Genomic DNA, 24946 nt, shown 5'->3' with positions numbered 1-24946 from the left:
TCAGTGCGGCTTTGACATCATGGACCATAAGGTGCATACTAATTCAGCGTGAGCAGGAACACTCAATAAAACTGAATAAAAAAAAATTCAAGTGATGGTGAGATACGAAAAAGGTAGATTCACCAGTGCTTGTGTGTCAGCTTTTATCCCTCCAGATCAGAGAATGTCCAGTTGCATTGTCTCAAAACACCACTCACATCTACAGTTATTCCCAGTTTCAGATAAAAAGTAACCGCGTCAGATCTGGGGCGGGGGTGAGTGTTGTATCGTGATCGTGACTGAGAGAATAAAAGTGAAAAAAAAAAAGCTAACTTTTACAAGTACTATAAATTTACACTGGCGTTTACAGACACAAATCAAATGTATGTTTTTACTGTATAATATTAACAATAAGAGTAGCTCACTACTCAGAACGGTAAATTTGCCAGGGAGCTGGTTTCGAACTCGCGACCTCTGGATTATAAGTCGGCAGTTCTAACCGCTGCACCATGGAAGCTGTCATATTGTCCATGTACCTTTTGTGAAAGTGTTTATTTGATATTTGGCCATCAGCCTTCACACATTATATACAGTTCATGCCTACATTTTGTCATTTATTACTAAAACATGACAGAACGTTTCTGTTTTAACAATGTATTTACATAGATTGTTGTAGACAAAGAACACACATCAAATTATTTCCCCTTACAATTCTGGGTAGCTCACTCCCAGATACTCAGTCAAGGCAGGAACTGGGAGAAGTTCTTACCACTCTCCAATGGGGTCACACACACAAGCGTGACTGCCTCTTTTGAGTCCCTCCCCAATGGGACGACATGCTACAATAAATAACCTTGCTGGTCCTGTTTCAAGTTGAATAAATCTGGTTTTGTTAAAGTACTGAGACTTTGTCTTTGGGGTGCAAGACATCGACTCACACATCACAACATTTTTAAATTAAGTGCTATAACAAAAAAATGCAAAGTAGTAAAGTTCTTTTCTGTAGAAAGCCTTAACAGGCGCATTAGCGCCATCTACTGGATTAGATGCCAAAAACAAAGATAAGCAAAAATCAACATATTGTAATTAAGCAGGATAGAGTCACAAGTTCGATATCTCAATATCTAATCACTTAAACATAAAATAACAATCAGAAATTCAATATTTTTACCCAAGTCTACTGGGTAAGTAAACAGAAAAAAAATGGGTTCAGTATTTTTTATGGGGTCTTCCTAATCTGGTGGGGATGTGGCCCCATGTTCTTTTAGACTGTAGAGCTCCTCACCCTATGAGAGAATATAAAGCCCCAAAAGCTTGATGAGAACTTAAATTTACTGTGTTCAAACCCAAATTTTTTAACTGTTGTTATTTTGGTAATTATTTATTTGTGTTATTTTCTTGACATCGCCACAATGCCGTTTTGCAGAGTGTTTGAGTGACAGGTGCTGACATTTTTCACTTTTTTTATAATTGACACCAGCTGTTGGCGTCAATTCCTGTCGCTAGTCTTTTAGTGGACAGCTATGTGGTATGTAACTTCAGTATGTTTTCACTAGGTGGCATGCACAATTAGGTATTCGAACTATTACCTTGAATTAAGTTAAGCAGTTTTGAAACTGGTGCAAAAAACATTAAAAAGGTATCTACAGAAATCTGTAAATGCTTATGGGAAGTAAAGCTTTTTTGTCTTTGCTAGTATTTACCTGTTTTGAGAGAGACCTCCAATGCCTTCTGCCTAAAAATAAATCCAAAATCAGTTAGTAAAACATCATTTTAACAGTATTTGCATATACTCCTGCTACTTACAGTATATACAGTACATGATATCTTTCTTCAACAATTAAGAGGCTGTTATTTCCTTTCAAATAAAGATGGTTATTAAAGACAACTAAAAAAAAACTATTGGACAATATATAACATACACTCATCAATATTTAAAGTAGTTTTTGGGAGCTTTGATTTTTTCAGAGCATGTCTTATCTCCACAATGAGCATTCCATTACTCAATAAAAGCCTTACCTTACATGAACAAATATACGAGAATCATAAAACAATGATTGAACTGCTTGTTGGTTAATTGAAATCTGAAATCTCTCAGCACTGTTTGAAAATACTAGTGAAAATTACTCTTCACTTGACACATTAAAAGTGTCATAAAAGATTTATGTTGTTGCTACACTAAGTATTTCAATTGTATTTACTTACGTGCCAGAAAGTAACTTTTTGTTCTGCACCATAAATAAGGACAGGGAAATGAATTAAGCAAAAAAAAAAAAAAAAAAGCTCAAAGTACATAAGCCCAGTTAGTAGAAGTAATGTAACATAGCAGTATGTAATGATTAAAGAGGACATACATAAGACAAAGATATCAGCTCTTAAGATGAAAACATTGGTGCAGTATTTTTACTTTGAAATAAACAATTACTATTTTCTATTTGCTTGGAGCATATGGGTATGGTTATATCTCAGCAATGTAAGTTATTTGGCAGTTCTGAAAAAAACTGTATATATTTTAGACCAATTCATTAGGTCCACTTAAGCCTCCCAAATAACTTACTGCTGAAATAGTTTGATTATCATATGTTCAGATTATTCTATCTAAATCAAACAGACTGGCTGAGACAGAGTGCACATTTGTGCATTTTTAAGTGGAAATGGACAAAAAAGACTTAAGTGACATTGAATGTGGCATGATACTACAAGTAGCACTTAATTCTTGCATTCATATATCAGAACAGTTGACCTCCTTGAACATTCACGCATATTAATGCCACAAAAAACCAAGCTAATCATTGTGTTGTAGTGAAAATCAAACTATAGACAAAAGGAGCTGACATAGCTCATGTGCAGTACAAACGGGATGCATTCCGCCATCCACAAAAGGGATACTAGAGGAGCCAAATCAAAATGTATACTTTGTCCTGTATTACCATGGATAGTGTGTGGCTGCTGATGAACTAACTAAGCTCCACTCCTGTTAGTATAAAATCAGTATGGTAAAGTTGCATTTGGAAAAGTAACACAAACAGTGGAACACATAGGGATTGGAAAAGTATCACAGATTGCATACTGTAAGATCCTGTAGTATATGCCAATGAAATTGAGGAAGTTAAAATATTGCTTTGGATCCAACCTTCCTCGAGTGTTAGTTATGTAGATTTGTGTTAGTGTACAATTCCACTCAAATTAAATCAATTTATTTCCATTATACTTTAGCAATAAATATTTTTCATATTGATGCAGTCTACTGTTAAGGGAATGTGTATAGTAGTAAAGTAGCTTTATGGTTATTTCTTTAATAGGACAAGAGGATCACATTTAAAGAAACAAAACAAATCATTTATTTAGTTAGGGCTGCTATTTTCCCAGACATCTTTTACTATAGATAAAAATGGCCTAAAGTCACACTAGGGAAATTTTCAAAATAGTACCCCATAAAACAAATAGTCTTGCCTGAAAAATCTTTCAAAACCTAGGTAGTAATAGACACTTTTAACTCACAATTTTTCAAGCTTTTATCATTTTAAATTGCCAGCAAAATGTGTATATATTGTAGTTTTACAGTTGAAATCAAAAGTTTACTTACACTTAGAGTGAATTCTTCAGAACTCACTTTATAACCCCTACACAGACTTTATACTAACAAACTATAAATTTGGCATATCATTTAAGACATCTATTTTGTGCAGGGCAAAATAAGTTTTTCTCAACAATGTTCAGAGTATTGTATATACACATGGATAAGTTCTCCTGTGGATAGGTTGGGACTTGATTTTACCATATAATTTCTGGTATTTTATAATGTCGGTCATATAAGTCGAATCTGGAAAACTTGCACTATTGGTCCAAGAGATTATGATATGCTAACGCCCAACTGAGAGAGTAACCACGGAGCACACTGCCTTTATTTTTCTATGTATTGTGCCTACATGACAACACGGTAATACCCAAACTATTCCGAGGTAACGTTTGCACTGATTTGTGTATCTCATACCTTTATACACCTTTATCGTAAAAGCATCCCTTATCTATAATGGAGTGTTCGATCAGAAGAAAATATGAAGCTGGTTTTAAATTAAATGTCGCTGAAGCTTAACTGCGCTGCTGCAACAAAATTCGATGTGTCCGAGAATCTGATGCGAGACTCAAGGAGGCAAAAAGATGAAAGAAAAAAAAATGTAAGTGTCGCATTTTTGAACGGGCATACAAGTCTGGGTCTGATTTTATGATAGATTTTTCGGGTTTCAACACCCAACTTATACGTGAGTATATACGGTACTTCACTTTTTCTTGAGTATATCAAAATTCCAGTGGGTCACAAGTTTACATGCACTTTGTTAATATTTGGTAGGTCAGGTCAGGTTGGGGAGCATGGAATGGTACAGCGTATTGCCGCTCCCACCACACGACGAGCTGTCATGCAGCAGACGATGCTTCAGCACCACACCAGTTCTGATTCCCAACACGCCTGACCCCATTGTCTCTCCGACGATTTTGACTCTTCCGGAGATGGGGCTCCTGAGGGCTTTCCCCCATCCCCTTCACAATGTGAGCAGCCTTCCTATGGGCAGCTGCAGCAGAGCTACTCCCATGGAGCCCTTTCTGTCATCTCAGAGTGAAGCTTGCTTTTTTTTTTTTTTTTTTAACAAAGGTTGGAGAGCCAATCCATACCACCAACCCCATGATTTCCCAGCAAGTTGGAGGACTACATACAGTTTAATGTCATACATAGGACGTATGGTACCATTTCCTTTAAATTGTTAAATTGTTTAAATTGAGCTAAACATTTCGGGTAGCCTTCCACAAACTTCTTACAATAAGTTGCTGGAATTTTAGCCCATTCCTCCAATCATAACTGGAACAGGTTCGTTGGGCTCCTTACTTATATGTGTGTTTTTTCAGTTCTGCCAACAACCTTTCAATCAGATTTAGATCAGGACTTTGTGATGACCACTCCAATACCTTGACCTTGGTGTACTTAAGCCATTTTTCCACAACCCTGGAGGTATGCTTGGGGTCACTGTGCATTTGGAAGACCGATTTGCTTGAACTTCCTTGCTGTGCTCTTGAGATGTTACTGTAGTTTATTTACATAACTTTCCTTCCTCATGATGCCATTTATTTTGTGAAGTGCACCAGTCCCTCCTTAAACAAAGCACCTCCACAACATGATGTTCTCACTCCCATGCTTGATGGGATGGTGTTCTTTGGCTTGTAAGCCTCACCATTTTTCCTCCAAATGTAACAATGCTCATGATGGCCAAACAGTTTGATCTTGGATTCAACAGACCAGAGGGCATTTCTCCAGAAGGTAAGATCTTTATACCAATGTTGCATTCCAAACTGCAATTTGGCCCTTTTATGGTGGCTTTGGAGCATTGGCTTCTTCCTTGCTGAGTAGCCTTTCTGGTAATGTTGATATAGGCAACAAGTTTGATGGTAGGCCTTAACATACATCCACATCCAATCTTCTTGGAAGACAATTTGACATCCCGTGAGAGACAATTTAACATCACGCGAGAGAAGGCAGTGAGACAACATTTAAAACAAGTTCACGTACATCTAACCTGGCAGTTGTTGGAATGCTTTTGGCAGACACACTTCATGTGCTCCCAGTTCTTAAAACAACGACAAGCGACAAGCAGAACACGTAGCTCGCCAGCAGCAGCAGCAAGCCAGCAGATGATCCGACCGCTTCTCCTTAGCGTGTGTACACATATGTACACACGTACGTATACACATATACACACACACGTATATATATATATATACACATACAGTGGGGCAAAAAAGTATTTAGTCAGCCACCAATTGTGCAAGTTCTCCCATTCCTTTGGCGTCTGCTGTGTAGACTCCGATTAATGAATGATTTTACAGCAGACGCCAAAGGAATCAGCATACAATCGACGTAAATCAGAACCCCCACCCCACCTGGCATTCACTCCCGTGTCACCATAATGTGTCAGAAGGCACGGCACGCACCCTGACCAAGTGGGGCATCAAAATAGCACATAAACCCACCAACAATCTGCGCATGGTCCTGTTTAATGCTAAAAACAAGAAATCGACAGCCGAAACACGAAACGCAGTTTATAGTATTCCATGCAATTCTTGCTCAGCTGTATACATAGGACAAACGTCAAAAAAAATCTCAACACGTGTACAGGAACATCGCAACGCCGTCAGAAGAAAGGACGCACTATCTTTGATATATGTACATACTAAATCGACAGGACACACATTCAACTGGGACAACGTAAAAGTAAAATTTAAGGCCAGTACAAAAAGCGCCAGAGAGTTGGCCGAGTCTTGGCTATCAGATGAAAACGCCATCAACAGACACTTGGACATAAACCCAGCATATGCCAACTTAAGAAGGACATATGCACATTAATTAAACGATACACTCCCCCCACCCCTTGATCATACGGACTTAGTCACCACCATATACTACTGAATGTGTTGCTATATATTGCCTTTGATTCTTGTAAGTCTAAGCATTATCCTCTGATGAAGACCCCTGATAGGGGTTGAAAGCTCAGGAATAAAACTATTTTATGATACGTGATTCGTTTTTTCTCCCTTTGTGGATCTCCAACTGCAAATATGCAAACCGTATCACAGACCTTCTCTTCCATATATATATATATATATATATATATATATGTAGATATGTATATTTATATGTGTATATATATGTACATATGTATAAATATATCTAGATATGTAAATATATGTATATATATATATATATATATATATATATATATATATATATATATATATATATATATATATGTGTCTGTATGTGTGTATGTGTATATATATATATATATATATATATATATATATATATGTGTGTGTGTGTGTATGTATGTATATATATATGTGTGTGTGTATGTATGTATGTATGTATGTATGTGTGTATATATATGTATGTATGTATGTGTATGTATGTATGTGTATATGTATATATGTATATGTGTGTGTGTATGTATGTGTATATGTGTGTGCATGTATGTGTGTATATGTATATGTTGATATGTGTATATAGATATGTATATAGATGTGTTTATGTATATGTATATATATGTTTACATAGCCTCTTTAAACACACTACTTCTCCGCTGCGAAGCGCGGGTATTTTGCTAGTATATCTATATTACTAAACCACAGTTTAATTTGTGCACGGCGGACGCACCAAAGCGCATGCGCACTGCGCCGTGGCACCCTAGAGTCAAACGCAGCGGCTTCCCAGAGTCAGTAGGTGGCGCCCAAACAACACAACCTGTAAACTAAACTTGCTCTAATCCACTGTGCCAGCAGTCTGTGTGGCATGTTTGAATCACATAACGGTAACTCAGTAACAGAGAAACAAAAACGAGACCGCATGGATAAAAACAATAAACGGAGGCTCCTACAACGCGCTTCACAAACACCAGAAGCAAAGAAGTCACGGCTCCAAAACGAAACACGGATGGCGGACACACCGAGGTGCATGCACACTTCGCCGCAGCGCCCGAGAGTCAAACCCAGCGGAAGTTGCTCTAATCCACTGTCCCAGCAGTCGGTGTCAGCAGAGGCAAAGGAGTCACAGCTCCAAATGGAAAGAGCTCAATGATTTGTAATACAAAACCGAGCCCCTACTTCCCAGAGTCAGTACGTGGCGCCCAAGCACCACAACCTGTAAACTATACTTGCTCTAATCCTCTGTGCCAGCAGTCGGTGTGGCATATTTGAATCACATAACAGTAATTCAGTATTAAAGGTAAGTTGGATTATGCTTCCTAACAGTAAACGACTTCTACCTAACGACACAGCCACAGAACAACTGTTGTGAAGGGGTTTCTCTTCACCATAGAAATGATTGTGCGATCATCCACACTGTTGTCTTCCATGGACGTCCAGGTCTTTTTGCGTTGCTGAGATCACCAGTGCTTGCTTTCTTTCTCAGGATGTACCAAACTGTAGATTTTGCCACTCGTAATATTGTAGCGATTTCTTGGATGGGATTTTTCTGTTTTCGCAGCTTAAAGATGGCTTCTTTCACCTGCATGGAGAGCTCCTTTGCCCACATGTTGTCTGTTCACAGCAAAATCTTCCACATGCAAGCACCACACCTCAAATCAACTCCAGGCCTTTTATCTGCTTAATTAATAATGATATAATGACGGACGTGCCCACACCTGCCCATGCAATAGCCTTTGAGTCAATTGTCCAATTACATCTGAGCCCCTGAAATGAAGGGATTGTGTTAAAAAATGCTTTAGTTGCCTCACATTTTTATGCAATCATTTTGTTCATCCCACTGAATTAAAGCTGAAAGTCTGCACTTCAACTGCATCTGAGTTGTTTCATTTAAAATTCATTGTGGTAATGTACAGAACCAAAATTAGAAAAAAGTTGTCTCTGTCCAAATATTTATGGACCTAACTGTACATCGCGATTTGAACATGGAAACGCTCGTACGCAACATTTTTGGTGCGTATGCACCGTTTATACACGAGTCCCCAGGTCAACATCTCAAACTCTTTGTCATGTTCCTCAAACCATTCCTGAACAATCTGTGCATGTAGCAGGGCACATTATCTGGCTGAAAGATGCCACTGCCAATAGGGAATACTGTTGCCATGAAGTGGTTTCAATAGTCTGCAACAATCTTTAGGTCAGTGTTATGAGTCAAAATAAGATTCACATGAATGCCGGGACATTTCTGCCAGATCGCCTTCTTCCAATAGTGCATCCTACAGCCATTTCTTCCCCAGGTAAATGACATACATGCTTCAGACCATCTAACATGATCCAAAATAAAACCTGATTCATCAGACGAAGCAATATTCCACTGCTCCATGGTACAGGTCTGATGCTCACATGCCCATTTGTAGTCACTTTAAGTGGTAGACAGGGGTCAGCACAGGCACTCTGACCAGTCTGCAGCTACACAACAAGCTATGATGCGCTGTGTTTTCTGACACTGACACCTTTCTCTCATGGCCAGCATTAGGTTTTTAAGTCATTTGTGCTACAGTAGTTTTTCTAAGGGATCAGACTAGACGGGCTAGCATTCATTCCCCGTACACATCAATGAGCCTTGGGTTCCCATGACCCTGTCCTCCAGTTCACCAGCGGTCTTTCTTTGGACCACTTTTGGTGGGTACTAACCACTACATACTGGGAACACCCCACAAGACCTGTTGTTTCACAGATGCTCTGACCAAGCCTATTAGCCATCACAATTTGCCCCTTGCCAAAATTGCTCAGATCCTTGCTCTTGCCATTTTTTACTGCTTCCAACACATCACCTTCAAGAGTTGACAGTTCATTTGCTGCTTAATATATCCCAAACCTAGAAAGACACCACTGGAATGTAATAATCATCAATGTTATTTATTTCACCTGTCAGTGGTTATAATGTTTGGCTGATCATTGTATAAGCATGAATAGTAAGAGTAAAGATCACATTTAATCAGAAAATAAATCAGACTAGTAATTTTAGTGCTGCAAAATAAATTCACTTTTTATGATACTTCATATGAACCTGTATCTTGATTACAGCCAATCAAGCACGGAAAAAACTATAATATTAATAAGTACAAGTGAGTAATTCAACTAATTTTTCCAGTGGTTGGAGAATGTTTTTAATTAGCTAGGTTTTGCCTTCATTGTGTTAGATCCATAAATCAAAAACAATGTCTTTTACATTCCATAGAAAGATCACAAAATGATCTGAGATCTAAAATGAAATTAGACCTCTCAAAGTGGTTTTTCTCACTTCTTTGAAAACAATGTTTTCATGATGAAAATGTTGACTGCTGGCTGCCTTTTCTTTCTGAATCTTTCAAAGAATGGCAAAACACACGCAAATCATAATTTATGAGACCATCTCACTAAATGAGAAGTTTAGTAAAAAAAAATGGGTAAGAAGCAACTGCAGAACTTGTGAAAAACATTCAGCTGCTTTGTTGCTTATTCTATAAATATTTTTTAAGGCGGGATGATCATTACTGTTAATTTTCTGAAGTGTTTAACGTTATTTTCTTCCCAAAATGATTTGGTAAACAGTACTTTTTCTTTTTTAACTACTATTTATTTAGCTTCAAAGACATGAGTGCATCTACTGTTAACCATTTAGAAATGACTTGACTGTAATTAAACAAAATGCATCTACAGTAATGAAACGGGGGTAAGAAGGAATTACCCGACTCTCTCATTGTGAACGTAAGGTATGTAAGGCTATAGTTTTCTCCTTACCCGTTTTTAATTTTCCCTACTTTAGCTTTTACCTAAAATGTATGGAGCCAAACGTCACAATCACTCCTTTCACCTGAATAACAAGTAATAAATGGGAAAAAAGCCTTGGACAAGTGAAGCCTTCTATAAAAGAGGATCTAGAAAGAAGCTTTCCCAGATAGGTAACACACATAATAAGAGTGGCAATCAATTAAGAGCACTTGGAATGTTACTGAACATAGACACCTAAACAACCTTATACATTCACCTGCTGTAACAAAATCAAAATTTCCTAATTGAAAATGACTGGGAAGCATGGTAGTGTTGACACTACTGTATCACATCACCAAGGGCTATGGTTCAAAATCTCAGAGCTATAACTAGTTGGGCCTCCAAGGGCAAAATTTTTATTTTTTTTTTTAAACCAGGAGTTCCTGATTTTCTGTTACATATGAAAGACATGTAGATTAGATTAATAGCCAGCTCCAAATTGGATCAGGAAGAGTAAGTGCAGGTGTATGCTGTGGCAGATTGCTGGGGTCATTTTCTGGCCAGGATGCCTAAAAGGACCGGAAGGTGGCAGGAATAGCTTCCGGGCCACGAGGGGGCAACCACCCTGGAGCAGGAGAGGACCACGGGAGAAGAACAAAGAGCTTCTGGCCTGTTGGGACCTGTGGCCACCGCCAGGGGGCGCCTCAAGCCTCGTAGGACTCGGAAATAGTTACTTCCGCCACACTCGGCAAGATGGCGGAGGAACCTGCCAGGGACACCCGGAGTGCTTCCGGGGCAAAGGGCAGCACTTCCGCCACACCAGGAAGTGCTGCTGGAAGGACATCATTAGACACCTGGAGCAGATCCGGGCAGGGATAAAAGGTGCCGCCTTCCTATAGTCTGGGAGCCAGAGTCGGGAGTGGGAGCAGGACGAAGCTCCCAGGAGGAGAACAGAGGCGGCCAAGGACTGAGAAAGAGATTTATTGGGGTAATTATTGCTTCTGTGCATTGTGTGGTGTTCTGGGACTGTGAACTGGATTTATTTGTGATTAAATAAACATGTGATTTTTATAAAGATGTGGTTTTCAACTGGTGGTGTCCGGGCAAATCTCACAATGCATATGGCTGCCATTTGCGATAAATTAGCACTGGGTTCAGAGATTATCCATTGCCGTAAAAGTGAATTAAATGGATTAAGAAAATGGTGGGATAGATGAATGAAAATGAGAAATCAACCTTATTATATGTGTTCAAATACTTAATTTATAATCTATCCATACATACAAACCAATAATAATAATAATCTCCCCAACTTTTACAGACTTTATCTAATTACTATGCACATTAATAACTGCATAAGTGATATCTTTTAATTTTGAAATAACATATACAAAAAATAAAATCACATACAATTTTGTTAGCCCAAAAGATACATTTTCTGGTTACTACATTTCATTCTGAAAACCAGTGAATTTCTTTTTGACATTCAAACAGCTTCTGAACAACTGGTGTTCGCAGAACTTCCCTGTGGTATTGTTTACTGACCAAACAAAAAAACCCATATCTTCTATTTGCAGATGATTTAAAGGATTATTGAGTAATTACTATTCAAAATAAAGAGTTTTCTTGCACTGATCACATTTACCAGTTTATCCATTGCATTATAAAAAGCCGCTCTCACATGCAAATTTTGTAAAGCTTTTAAAAATAAAATCGATACTTAATGTATTGGGCTATTTGCATCATGCAACACATTGAAAGGTTTTATTTCCCCAAGTAACCAAAGTAACCAAAGGCAGTATTTAAATGTCCTTTTAAAATCTGGAGTTAAAATGGGAAATATGAGTTTACACACATTACACATTAAAATTATAAATATGTCTGTAGTGAATATCTTTTATATATTTACTTTGAAATCCATTAGTTTGCAAAAGACTTTATGTTAATACTTTAACCAAATCATTATTTATTATCTTTTTTGGATCATAAAACAAAACAATATGCTCTTAAACAACAATTGCCTATCAACTTACTTCTCACAAAGAGTATCACCATGTGTACACATTTCTAAGCAGCTTATGGTCATGTTATAAAACCATAAATTTTACTAAGATGTTTCACCATAGACTTTACCTAAGAGCATTTAACTAACTGAGGAATATGCAGAAAAAGTGGATGTTGTTGACACTGCAGCCACTTTAAACATTAGAAAAAAAGTCAAAAATCTTAAGTTACTTATAAAAGTCAATTAAATACGCTTTTGTGCTGAAAATGCTTAGTCCTCATTTTCATGAATGTGCCTACTGAAATATAATTCAATATGAGGAAACCCTTAATAAAGTCGGATAAAAGAAAAAGTACATTAGATATATTTATAAATCAGATAAAAATAAATATTTTTTTTGTTTGATGGAACCCTTCATGAGCACTATGCATTTATTTTTGTGATATAAATTTTGAAATTATTGTTTTTTTAGCACAATCTTTAAAATTAAGAGAAATAAATCAAAATACAAACTAACCTCTTCATTTAAGTAATTCAACAGAAAATTACAGAATATTAATTTACTATACAAACTTCCATATTCATGGTCTATTGCCTGAGACTACAATACCAAAAACAATTCAAGTACTCTGAACAAAGAAAACATAGCTACATTTTACAAATATATACTGTACATCCCATTAATTAATGGAAAAAATATTATAGCAATAGATACATTTTTAAAGTGTTGGGACATATTCAATAAGACCTAAACAGAACTGAAGAACATACACATATTGCTTCAGGGTTAACAATGAAAGAATGCATTTTCACCTTAAGACATTTAGGGACGTACTGCAATATTCTGAAGTGTTTGGCAATACAAAGAAACAACAAAAATTCATGATGTATCATATTTTATAATACTAAGATTGTGATGTATGCTTTATTATAGAGTATTCTTTTTAAGTTTACATTATACAGCAATTAGACAGATATTGAAAGTATACTTTTTTCTCTATAAAAAATATACAAATATGATTATTGTCATACTCTCAATCACTGGCCATACTCTCAGAACAAACAAGAAACATTCAAATAGCTTCTGTTTACAAAAATGAAGAACAACAGGTTTTGGAGGATTTAGGAAGCAAACACTTTACATAAAAGGAAAAAAATAAAGACTGACATGCTTCATGACTAAATTGTCTCAAGTTGTGCATTTCCCACTGGAAGGGTCAGAGCACCATACCCCTTTACAAATAAAATACAGTTATAACAAATACATACATGTACTACATAAGTTGTAAAGCAGAAAAAAAAAAATCACACTTACTGGATACCACATTATTCCACAAAACACTTTATGGTTGTTAATCAACACGCTTGGATTTGGGACGAAAAGTGTTGTTTATGCTCTTGTCTGTATGTGCACAGAGATTAACAAATCTGAAGTGCACAAAGAGTTAAGAAAAGTTTTCAAATAATGAAAATACCATAACTAAAAATGAGAAAGACTGTCCAGATTTAAAATAATTAAAGTAAAATCAGAGACAAGCCCCAGTAAGACTACCAAAAACTTAGGGAGTTTAGCACAGCTGAGGAAATCCTTGAGAAAGCTCCCTATGGGGAAAAAAAAGATATGTCAAGAGGAAGGATATTGTAAAGGAAAAAGGGTATTGGGTATTTAAATACAGATTCTGTTGATGGGAATCAGATTTTTATTGGGAAACACAGTGGAAAGTATATTATAATAATCACCCTTTGTATTATTGGTTTTTTGTTTTTGATCTTCTGGCTTTAAATTGCTTGGCTCTCATTTATGGTTTTTGACTCTTGGCTCACAGGATTCCCTTTGTGAATTTTCTCTGTTGACTCTTGTACATTATGTAAACCATTTCAATTCTCTTTTTTGATTTTTCTTTTCTTTTGACAGTTCTGATAATAGACATCTTTTATCATAAAGGACATTTGCTTTTGCCATTGGGTCCATTAGTTATTACAGTTCCCCTCTACTTCTCAATTCTCAGCCTGGTCTATTTTGGTTTGTGCAGGCTACAAAGCCTGCTTCTCATTTGAACAATGCCGATTTTGTTTCTAAGCCTCATATAAGCCTTGAGGCCTAGTTTTTCAATTAAAGCCAGAGATTTGTAGAGCCATATAATCACAACACAAACATCTTCATCTTATACTGAAAACTTTAAGTGATACACTGACAATGGACATTTTGATTAATGATATACTGTATTTGTGTATTTATCTAAAAGAAGATACACTACAAATATGTATAAACATAAATATATGAAGAGAATATTATAATGTAAATAATGTATATTTTGTCAAAAATTAATTATTACATCCCTCTTCATAAATGATACACCCTATTTTTAAATACTCTGTTTTTTACTTTCCTTATTATCCCCATTGGGGAAAAAAAGACTTCTCTAGTGATTTCCTATTACACTTAATAATGGAACAAGACACAAACACTCAAAAATTAAAACTCTAAATAGACAGGAATGAAAAGAAAAATATTTCACATTACTTTTGGGCTCATCCATTGTTACTGATTCAATGAAGTTCTGAGGTGTCATGTAAAGTTGTCCTTCATACTCAACAGAAGAAAACATCCTGAATCTTTGTTCATTAGCTGAAATGTACACATCTGAATCTTCCAAATCGAGGCTCCTAAACTAAAAGGACACCAAAGAGAAAACTTTTAGATGAGTTTCTGCACATACTGCACCTGGAAAAGTAAGATGCAGTAGGCCAATATGTGAAACATAATAAGAATAAACACAGTGATATCAGAAGACCAAACACTTGTTGATGCTTCACAATACCACAGCAATAACACATTTTCAAATCCTCACATGGCTTTTGATGAAAAAAATAAAACAAATGTTCAGCACCTTGCCATCAGTTTTAGTCTTCACTGTGTCTTATTACTAACTAGCAAAATACCAGTGTGTTAAAGAGGTTATGTAAACATATATATACATATACAGTGCATCCGGAAAGTATTCACAGCGCATCACTTTTCCACATTTTGTTATGTTACAGCCTTATTCCAAAATGGATTAAATTCATTTTTTTCCTCAGAATTCTACACACAACACCCCATAATGACAATGTGAAAAAAGTTTACTTGAGGTTTTTGCAAATTTATTAAAAATAAAAAAAACGAGAAATCACATGTACATAAGTATTCACAGCCTTTGCTCAATACTTTGTCGATGCACCTTTGGCAGCAATTACAGCCTCAAGTCTTTTTGAATATGATGCCACAAGCTTGGCAAACCTATCCTTGGCCAGTTTCGCCCATTCCTCTTTGCAGCACCTCTCAAGCTCCATCAGGTTGGATGGGAATCGTCGGTGCACAGCCATTTTAAGATCTCTCCAGAGATGTTCAATCGGATTCAAGTCTGGGCTCTGGCTGGACCACTCAAGGACATTCACAGCGTTGTCCTGAAGCCACTCCTTTGATATTTTGGCTGTGTGCTTAGGGTCGTTGTCCTACTGAAAGATGAACCGTTCTCATCCAGGATGTCTCTGTACATTGCTGCAGTCATCTTTCCCTTTATCCGGACTAGTCTCCCAGTCCCTGCCGCTGAAAAACATCCCCACAGCATGATGCTGCCACCACCATGCTTCACTATAGGGATGGTAATGACCTGGTGATGAGCGGTGCCTGGTTTCCTCCAAATGTGACGCCTGGCATTCACACCAGAGAGTTCAATTTTTGTCTCATCAGATCAGAGAATTTTCTTTCTCATGGTCTGAGAGTCCTTCAGGTGCCTTTTGGCAAACTCCAGGTGGGCTGCCATGTGCCTTTCACTAAGGAGTGGCTTCCGTCTGGCCAATCTACCATACAGGCCTGATTGGTGGATTGCTGCAGAGATGGTTGTCCTTCTGGAAGGTTCTCCTCTCTCCACAGAGGACCTCTGGAGCTCTGACAAAGTGACCATCGGGTTCTTGGTCACCTCCCTGATTAAGGCCCTTCTCCCCCGGTCGCTCAGTTTAGATGGCCGGCCAGCTCTAGGAAGAGTCCTGGTGGTTTCGAACTTCTTCCACTTACGGATGATGGATGCCACTGTGCTCATTTATACCTTCAAAGCAGCAGAAATTTTTCTGTAACCTTCCCCAGATTTGTGCCTCAAGACAATCCTGTCTCGGAGGTCTACATACAATTCCTTTGACTTCATGCTTAGTTTGTGCTCTGACATGAACTGTCAACTGTGGGACCTTATATAGACATGTGTGTGCCTTTCCAAATCATGTCCAATCAACTGAATTTACCACAGGTGGACTCCAGTTAAGCTGCAGAAACATCTCAAGGATGATCAGGGGAAACAGGATGCACCTGAGCTCAATTTTGAGCTTCATGGCAAAGGCTGTGAATACTTATGTACATGTGCTTTCTCAATTTTTTTATTTTTAATAAATTTGTAAAAACCTCAAGTAAACTTTTTTCACGTTGTCATTATGGGGTGTTGTGTGCAGAATTCTGAGGAAAAAAATGAATTTAATCCATTTTGGAATAAGGCTGTAACATAACAAAATGTGGAAAAAGTGATGCGCTGTTAATACTTCCAGGATGCACTGTATATACATATCTACATATACACATATCTACATATACATATATATACATACATATACACATCCACATATACATATATATACATATACAAATTTACACATCTACATATATATATATATATACATATGTACATATATATACATATGTACATATATATATATATATATATATATAAATATATATAAATATATATATATATATATATAAATATATATATATATATATATAAATATATATAAATATATATATATATATATATAAATATATATAAATATATATATATATATATATATATAAATATATATAAATATATATATATATATAAATATATATAAATATATATATATATATATAAATATATATAAATATATATATATATATATAAATATAAATATATATAAATATATATATATATATAAATATATATAAATATATATATATATATATAAATATATATAAATATATATATATATATATAAATATATATAAATATATATATATATATATATATATATATATATATATATATATATATATATAAAATATAGACATACATATATACATACATACATATTCACATATATATATATATAGCAAAATACCCGCGCTTCGCAGCGGAGAAGTAGTGTGTTAAAGAGGTTATGTAAACATATATATATACATATATACACATATCTACATATACATATATATATATATATTATATATATAGTATATACATACACATCAATATATATATACACATACATATACACATATACATAAACACACACATATACATCCATCCATCCATCCTCTTCATATATACATATATACATACATACATAGTGCGTTGTAACACGGGCTGTGATTGTTACATGGGAGGGAGACGACAAATCACAGCTTCCCGCTTTCTAATCGGGCCTGTGATTGGTGCTTTGACTGATGCCTAGATCCCACAGTATGTCCCCTTAGGAGAGGCGTTAGGCAAGTGTAATTGAATAGTGGTGCTGTAAGTTTAGCTTTACATCTGTTTTTAAGGCTTATTGACTGAAAGGGGCTTTCATGAAAAAACTTAGGGCTTTGCTACAGAATAAACCCTCCACAAGTTAAGGAAGTAAAAATAAAGGTATATATTTCTGTTTTATTTAAACCTTTTAAGTTTGTATGCGGGCGGCATGGTGGCGCAGTGAAAGGTGCCAGTTTGAATGTTCTCCCCGTGTCTGTCTGGGTTTCCTCCGGGTACTCCGGTTTCCTCCCACAGTCCAAAGACATGCAGGTTAGGTGCATTGGCGATTCTAAATTGTCCCTGGTGTGTGGATGTGTGTGGGTGTGTGCGCCCTGCGGTGGGCTGGCACCTTGCCCGGGGTTTGTTTCCTGCCTTGTGCCCTGTGTTGGCAGGGATTGGCTCCTGTATTTAGGATATAGCGGGTTGGATAATGGATGGATGGACATCTGTATGCATAGCCCTATTTGCCCGTTTTCGTTTTTTTTTCTTTCTTCAGTAATATTTCAGCAAACCCGGAGCTTGTCAGTTTAAATCCTGGTACTGACACCACAGTGTGACCCTGAGGAAGTCACTTCACCTGTCTGTGCTGCAAAAAACAAAAGTAATGTAACAAATTGTACCTCAGATGTTGCAAGTTGCTGGAATAAAGGCATAAGTAAAATAGATAAATATGTATTATACACATAGGAACTATTAATTTATTTTCAGTTAAGTCATCTGCAGCAAACCTTTATAAATGAGGGTTTCTCCTTTTTAGATAGTGTCAACTGTTTCTTCTTCATTGACGTTTTCTCTTGGAGAGCTTTTTTCATTTCATTGAAAATTAAAGCAGCAGCTGCCAAAATATGTAGCTTTCTTATTAATTTTTCAACATTGTGTAAAATAAATTTATAAAATAACATAAAAGGTTTAAATACTGGTTATCCTTTTACACTAAAATATTACTAAAGAGATACAAAATAAGTAAAATGCATATGTTCTTTTTCTTTAAGGAGATTAAATATTACTGAAGAAAGAAAAAAAAAACTAAAACAGCCAAATGGGGCTATGCATACGAACTTAAAAGGTTTAAATAAAACAAAAATATATACTTTTATTTTTACTTCCTCAACTTGTGGAGGGTGTATCCTGTAGCAAAGCCCTAACTTTTTTCGTGAAAGCCCGTTTCAGTCAATAAGTCTTAAAAACAGGTGTAAAGATATTGACAATAAGCTACGCAAACCCACCAAGACATGGAATCGTTTAAATCAAGTATCATTACATCTTCCTTTCTTAAAGAGAAGTAAGGCAGTACTTATAAGCTTACATATATATACACATCTATATATATATATATACTGCTTTTAAATTTTTATTAAGAAGAAAAGCTTTTTAAATTGAGGGAAAATATCCCAATAACAATTTGTTAAGGATCTGTTTTTTTGTGAAGCAGCCTTAACACAGCTTTTCCGCTGTTTTATAAACGAACGCCATATAAGGTCTTCCTTTTTCCTTGCTTCACCAAGGAAGGAGCCTTTTTATTAAATCCAAGGGTTCTTTGCTTTTTTTTTTTTGTTCGTTTATTACGATTGTTTTAGTTCTGTTTGTATACCACATTGTCAGTTCAGCACTTCGGTTGTAATATGACCAAGCCGTGCAATCTTACTGTTAAGAATGCAACGTATAGTTGTACAGGAGAAAAGCAATCTTGCCTCAAATCAATGGCAACCTTTTGTAGGTCTATGAACTTAATTTAAACTTTAGGTTTACACGGTGCTTTCTTTCCGAAGTACTTGCATTCATGAATATGTCTGTATGCGTCAGTCGCTCAAATCCACGCGCTTCGCACTGGCGAAGTACTGCTTTTAAATTTTTATTAAGAAGAAAAGAAAACCTTTTTAAATTAAGGGAAAATATCCCAATAACAATTTGTTAAGTTGTACAGGAGAAAAGCAATCTTGCCTGAAATCAATGGCAACCTTTTGTAGGTCTATGAACTTAATTTAAACTTTAGGTTTACAGTAATCCCTCCTCCATCGCGGGGGTTACGTTCCAGAGCCACCCGCGAAATAAGAAAATCCGCGAAGTAGAAACCATATGTTTATATGGTTATTTTTATATTGTCATGCTTGGGTCACAGATTTGCACAGAAACACAGGAGGTTGTAGAGAGACAGGAACGTTATTCAAACACTGCAAACAAACATTTGTCTCTTTTTCAGAAGTTTAAACTGTGCTCCATGACAAGACAGAGATGACAGTTCTGTCTCAAAATTAAAAGAATGCAAACATATCTTCCTCTTCAAAGGAGTGCGCCTCAGGAGCACAGGCTGTCAGAAACAGAGAGGAAAGCAAACAAATCAATAGGGCTGTTTGGCTTTTAAGTATGTGAAGCACCGCCGGTACAAAGCTGTTGAAGGCGGCAGCTCACACCCCCTCCGTCAGGAGCAGGGTGAGAGAGAGAGAGAGAGAGAGAGAGACAGAGAAAAACAAAACAGTGAAAAATCAATACGTGCCCTTTGAGCTTTTAAGTATGTGAAGCACCGTGCAGCATGTCGCTTCACGAAGCAGCTGCACACAGAAGGTAGCAACGTGAAGATAATCTTTCAGCATTTTTAGACGAGCGTCCGTATCGTCTAGGTGTGCGAACAGCCCCCCCTGCTCACACCCCCTACGTCAGGATCAGAGAAAGTCAGCGCAAGAGAGACAGAGAAAAGTAAGTTGGGTAGCTTCTCAGCCATCTGCCAATAGCGTCCCTTGTATGAAATCAACTGGGTAAACCAACTGAGGAAGCATGTACCAGAAATTAAAAGACCCATTGTCCTCAGAAATCCGCGAACCAGCAAAAAATCCGCGATATATATTTAAATATGCTTACATATAAAATCCGCGATAGAGTGAAGCCGCGAAAGGCTAAGCGCGATATAGCGAGGGATCACTGTACACGGTGCTTTCTTTCCGAAGTACCTGCACTCATGAATATGTCTGTATGCGTCGGTCGCTCAAATCCCCACGCTTTGCACCGGCAAAGTACTGCTTTTAAATTTTTATTAAGAAGAAAAGAAAACCTTTTAAAATTGAGGGAAAATATACCAATAACAGTTTGTTAAGGATCTGTTTTTTTGTGAAGCTGCCTTCACTCGAGTGATCACTTCGAGCTGACTTGCTGGCTAACCATACGCGTTACCTGGTAGGTAACCATCCATACAATCAGATTGTGAATCAGACTACGAATGCCGTGAATGTAATTACCCCGATCTACATGCTGTCAAATAAACGAACCACACGCCGTGGCGCAATTTTAGGGGCTTCGCCTCTAGCGCTGATGTCCGAGGTTCGATTCCCGTAAGGGAGTGAAGTGAGTGGGTGGTTACCTACCAGGTAACGCTTATGGTTGGCCAGCAAGTCAGGTAACATCAGCCACGGTGCCTTCAGTTGTGAGAAGCAGATCATAGAATGGTTGAAAATAGTTTACTGTCAAATAATGCAAAGAGTACACGACACGTCTTTCCCCCTTATTCTTGGCTCATCAGGCGTATGAACTCACTGCATTCGCTTACGGTAATCGAACCTCGGACGTCAGCGGTAGAGGGGCTTCACAGCGGTGAAGTATTGCTTTTAAATTTTAATTAAGAAGAAAAGAAAACCTTTTTAAATTAAGTCTTAAAAAGAGGTGTAAAGATATTGACAATAAGCTACGCAAACCCACCAAGACATGCAATCGTTTAAATCAAGGCGCGAGTCGAAAAACACCATCCCATAATATTAGTTAACGATTAACACATTTCTATATGTATTGTAAGCATACAATACAACTGATAATATGTTGCGCTTATTTATCTGGTGTACCGACATTTTTGCGCGTTTAACGGCTGAAATCTAACGTGGTTTGTGCCCTTCAGAATGAAAACAGTTTGCATTTACCTTTTTAATAAAAGGCGAGCTTTTAAGCCTGAGAAATCACCCCGTAAATGCACACGTTTAATTGCACATGTGTTAATATGTATGCTTACACAGTATTAAAAGACACTCAACAATTACACAGTATTAAAAGACACTCAACAATTAACGTCATTTACCTTCGTTCCCACGTTTGACTCGTGCTGTAAATCTCTTCCTTGTTTTCAGTTCACGTGATTACGTAGGAGGCGTAATACGCGATGACGCGATACGTGACTCCGCCTCCTCCATTAGAGTATATGGACAAAAAACAGGTTCCAGTTATGACCATTACGCGTAGAATTTCAAAATGAAACCTGCCTAACTTTTGTAAGTAAGCTGTAAGGAATGAGCCTGCCAAATTTCAGCCTTCTACCTACACGGGAAGTTGGAGAATTAGTGATGAGTGAGTGAGTGAGTGAGTCAGTCAGTGAGTGAGTGAGTGAGTCAGTGAGGGCTTTGCCTTTTATTAGTATAGATGACTAATGTACATAGCTTAAAACAGTGAAACATACATTAAAGCGGAAAGCAGTGTCTTTTACTCTAGAAGACTAATGCAAAACAACAGGTGTAGAATTATGAAGAAGCAAGATGCAGACTAATGAAGGAACTAAAAGTCCACCACACAAGGTGACGAACAAAGATAAAAATGATAATGGACGTAACTATTTTTAACCACAGGGCTATGAAGAGCATAAAAATGCAACACAATCTTTGGTTTAATGAAAGATTGTTATCTAAAGGACCAGTAATCCCGCGATTCTCGAAAGAATCGCAAATCCAAGAATGGCAATCACTTTCTGTTCCCTCCGATATTTGGAGGGATGAAATATCATGGAGGGTGGGTGCGTCCCGGGAAATGTTCATTTAATTAAATAAACATATTTGTACTAAAGCGGTTTCTTTTTGGAGCTGTGACTCGTCTGGTTCTGGTGTTTCAGAAGCGCGTTGTAGGCGCCTTCGTTTTTTGTTTTTCTATGGCTGTGTCGTCAGCCAGAAGTCGTTTGCTGAAGGCGGCGGATTCGCGTGCTGAAGTGACCATGGCGGTGTATCTGGGCATGGACGGCTACATTACAATTACCGTTATGTGATTCACATATGCCACACTGACTGCTGGCACAGTGGATTAGAGCAAGTGTAGTTTACACGTTGTGTTGTTTGTGCGCCACGTCCTGACTCTGGGAAGTATGGGCTCGGTGTTGTATTACTAATCGTTGAGCTCTTTCCATTTGGAGCCGTGACTCCTTTACCTCTGCTGTGTCAGTCCATTAGTTGAGGTCTTTCATTGTGGAGCAGTGACGTCTTTGCCTCTGGTGTTTCTGAAGCGCATTGTAGGAGCCTCCGTGTATTGTTTTTATCCATGCGGTCTCGTGTTTGTTTTTCTATGGCTGTGTCGTTAGCTAGACATCGTTTGCTGACGGCGGTGGATTCGCGTGCTGAAGTGACGATGGCGGCGGACCCAGGCCTGGAGGGGCACATTACTAAACGAAGGTGGTATATGTGGTGGTGTGGGCGGTCGCGTTTGGGCAGCGGTGGTAGTGCAGGGCTCGCAAAATCGCTAGCCCAACGTCCCGGGGCTATTGTGTCTTCCAATCGGGCTACCAAAATCTATCTCAGCCCTGCCCATCGGCCTATCATAGGAAGGAAAAATATATGTCAATGCTTTTGCATTCTTTCGCAAATGTAGCTGGGTAATTATGTCATTTACGGGCAGCGATGAGCCACTGTCAATATGTGAAATATTGAAATCGCGTTTGAATTTGCACTTGTTTTTTTACTTTCACTTTGCGATCGCGCGAACTGTGTATAGAGAGCGGCAGTACTGATTGGTCAGTGACGGATTAATTGCGCACCAATTCCTCTGACATCGTCTTATCACTCATTGGCTTACTATTCAAACATGACAAGTGAAATCTCCCGCAGCAAGCTTAAACATGTGATAGAGGTTGATTGCGCAGAGAATTTAAACAATCGCTGATCGTTATGTGTGTGCGTGTGTAAAAACAGATGGATTTACGTAGGTATTTTAGTTCTGCTGAGCCAAATAAGACAGGTCAGGGTGAAGAAGGGACAGCCAAAGAAAAGCCTACCACAAAGTGGAAAAGTTATGACAAATCAGACTATGAGGCAAAAAGAAAGCGCAGCTTTTTGGTTTCATGGACAAAAGAATTTCTGTGGCTGGAATATGACAAGCTAAATAACATAATGTTCTGCCGGGTGTGTCGTGAGTTTCCCTCGATTTCTGACTCGATAAGCGCCTTTGTTACTGGGACCAGTAATTTTAGGAAAGAGCCTATCAAAACCCATGAGAAATCTCTGCATCACAAGAAATGCATTGGTGCTCAGTCTGCAGCATCTTTCCCAGAACAAACACCAATTGCAAAAAACACACTAAAAATAAACCAAGCACAACAAGAAGTCCTGAAAAAGCTGTTTAGAACAGCGTACTATGTTGCAAAGAGTGAACTGCCATTGGCAAAATTTAGCAGTCTTTGCAAACTTCAAAAAGCAAATGGCCTAGATCTTGGTTCCACTTACCTCAATGACCATGCTTGCAGAGAGTTTACTGGAGCAATAGCACAAATTTCAAGAGACCAGATCGAAAAGGAAATTCAAGACAGCAGGTTCTTATCCATTCTTGCAGATGGCAGTACAGACACTGATATAATAGAACAGGAGTTGGTTCATGTCAGGTATGTGAGAGATAATGGTGACATATCCACATACATGATCAAATGTCAGCCAGTCAAGAGTGCAAATGCTGCAGGTATTTTAGAGGCTATTGATGAAGCAGTGAACACCATGGGTATCAGAGAAGACACATGGAAAAAGAAAGTAGTGTGTGCAAATTTTGATGGTGCTGCAGTGATGATGGGTGAGAAAACAGGAGTAGCTGGGAGACTGAAACAGAGGATACCCCACATCATAACAATCCACTGTGTGGCACACAAATTAGAGCTAGCCGTGCTGGATAGCATGAAAGGCTGTGAGTACCTGGTGAAATTTGAAGATACACTGAAAACCATCTTTAAGATGTACGACTATTCCCCAAAGAAGCAAAGAGAACTGACAGAAATAAGTGAACTGCTAAATGAGAAACTGGCACATTTCAGTGGCGTGAAGAGCACACGGTGGCTTCCAAGCCGGCTGAGATGTCTGAAGGCTGTGGAAAAAAATTACACTCCCACTGTTGTTCATATGGAGAACATGGCAGGAGGAAGTGATGTCAAGTCCGGGGATGCAGCCAAAGCTAA

The 24946-nt window shown here is 37.6% G+C and overlaps 1 protein-coding gene across 7 annotated transcripts in view; it reads right to left on the bottom strand.

Annotated features, from left to right (window-relative positions):
- Window positions 1–24946, bottom strand: part of LOC114651939 (calcium uptake protein 3, mitochondrial-like) — a 174207-nt gene that overhangs the window by 81082 nt on the left and 68179 nt on the right. For all 7 annotated transcript variants that reach the window (XM_051928644.1, XM_051928647.1, XM_051928645.1 and 4 more), the window contains exons 2-3: window positions 14730–14877; window positions 1683–1714 (exon numbers count right to left, since the gene is read on the bottom strand). In XM_051928644.1, coding sequence (XP_051784604.1) covers window positions 1683–1714; window positions 14730–14877 — 180 coding nt within the window. The remainder of the gene's footprint in view (window positions 1–1682; window positions 1715–14729; window positions 14878–24946) is intronic.

Source organism: Erpetoichthys calabaricus, chromosome 5 (assembly GCF_900747795.2).
Source record: "Erpetoichthys calabaricus chromosome 5, fErpCal1.3, whole genome shotgun sequence".
NCBI classification, from domain to species: Eukaryota; Metazoa; Chordata; class Cladistia; order Polypteriformes; family Polypteridae; genus Erpetoichthys; species Erpetoichthys calabaricus.
Note: the sequence above shows the minus strand (reverse complement) of the source record. Positions and strands in the feature narration are given on the sequence as shown.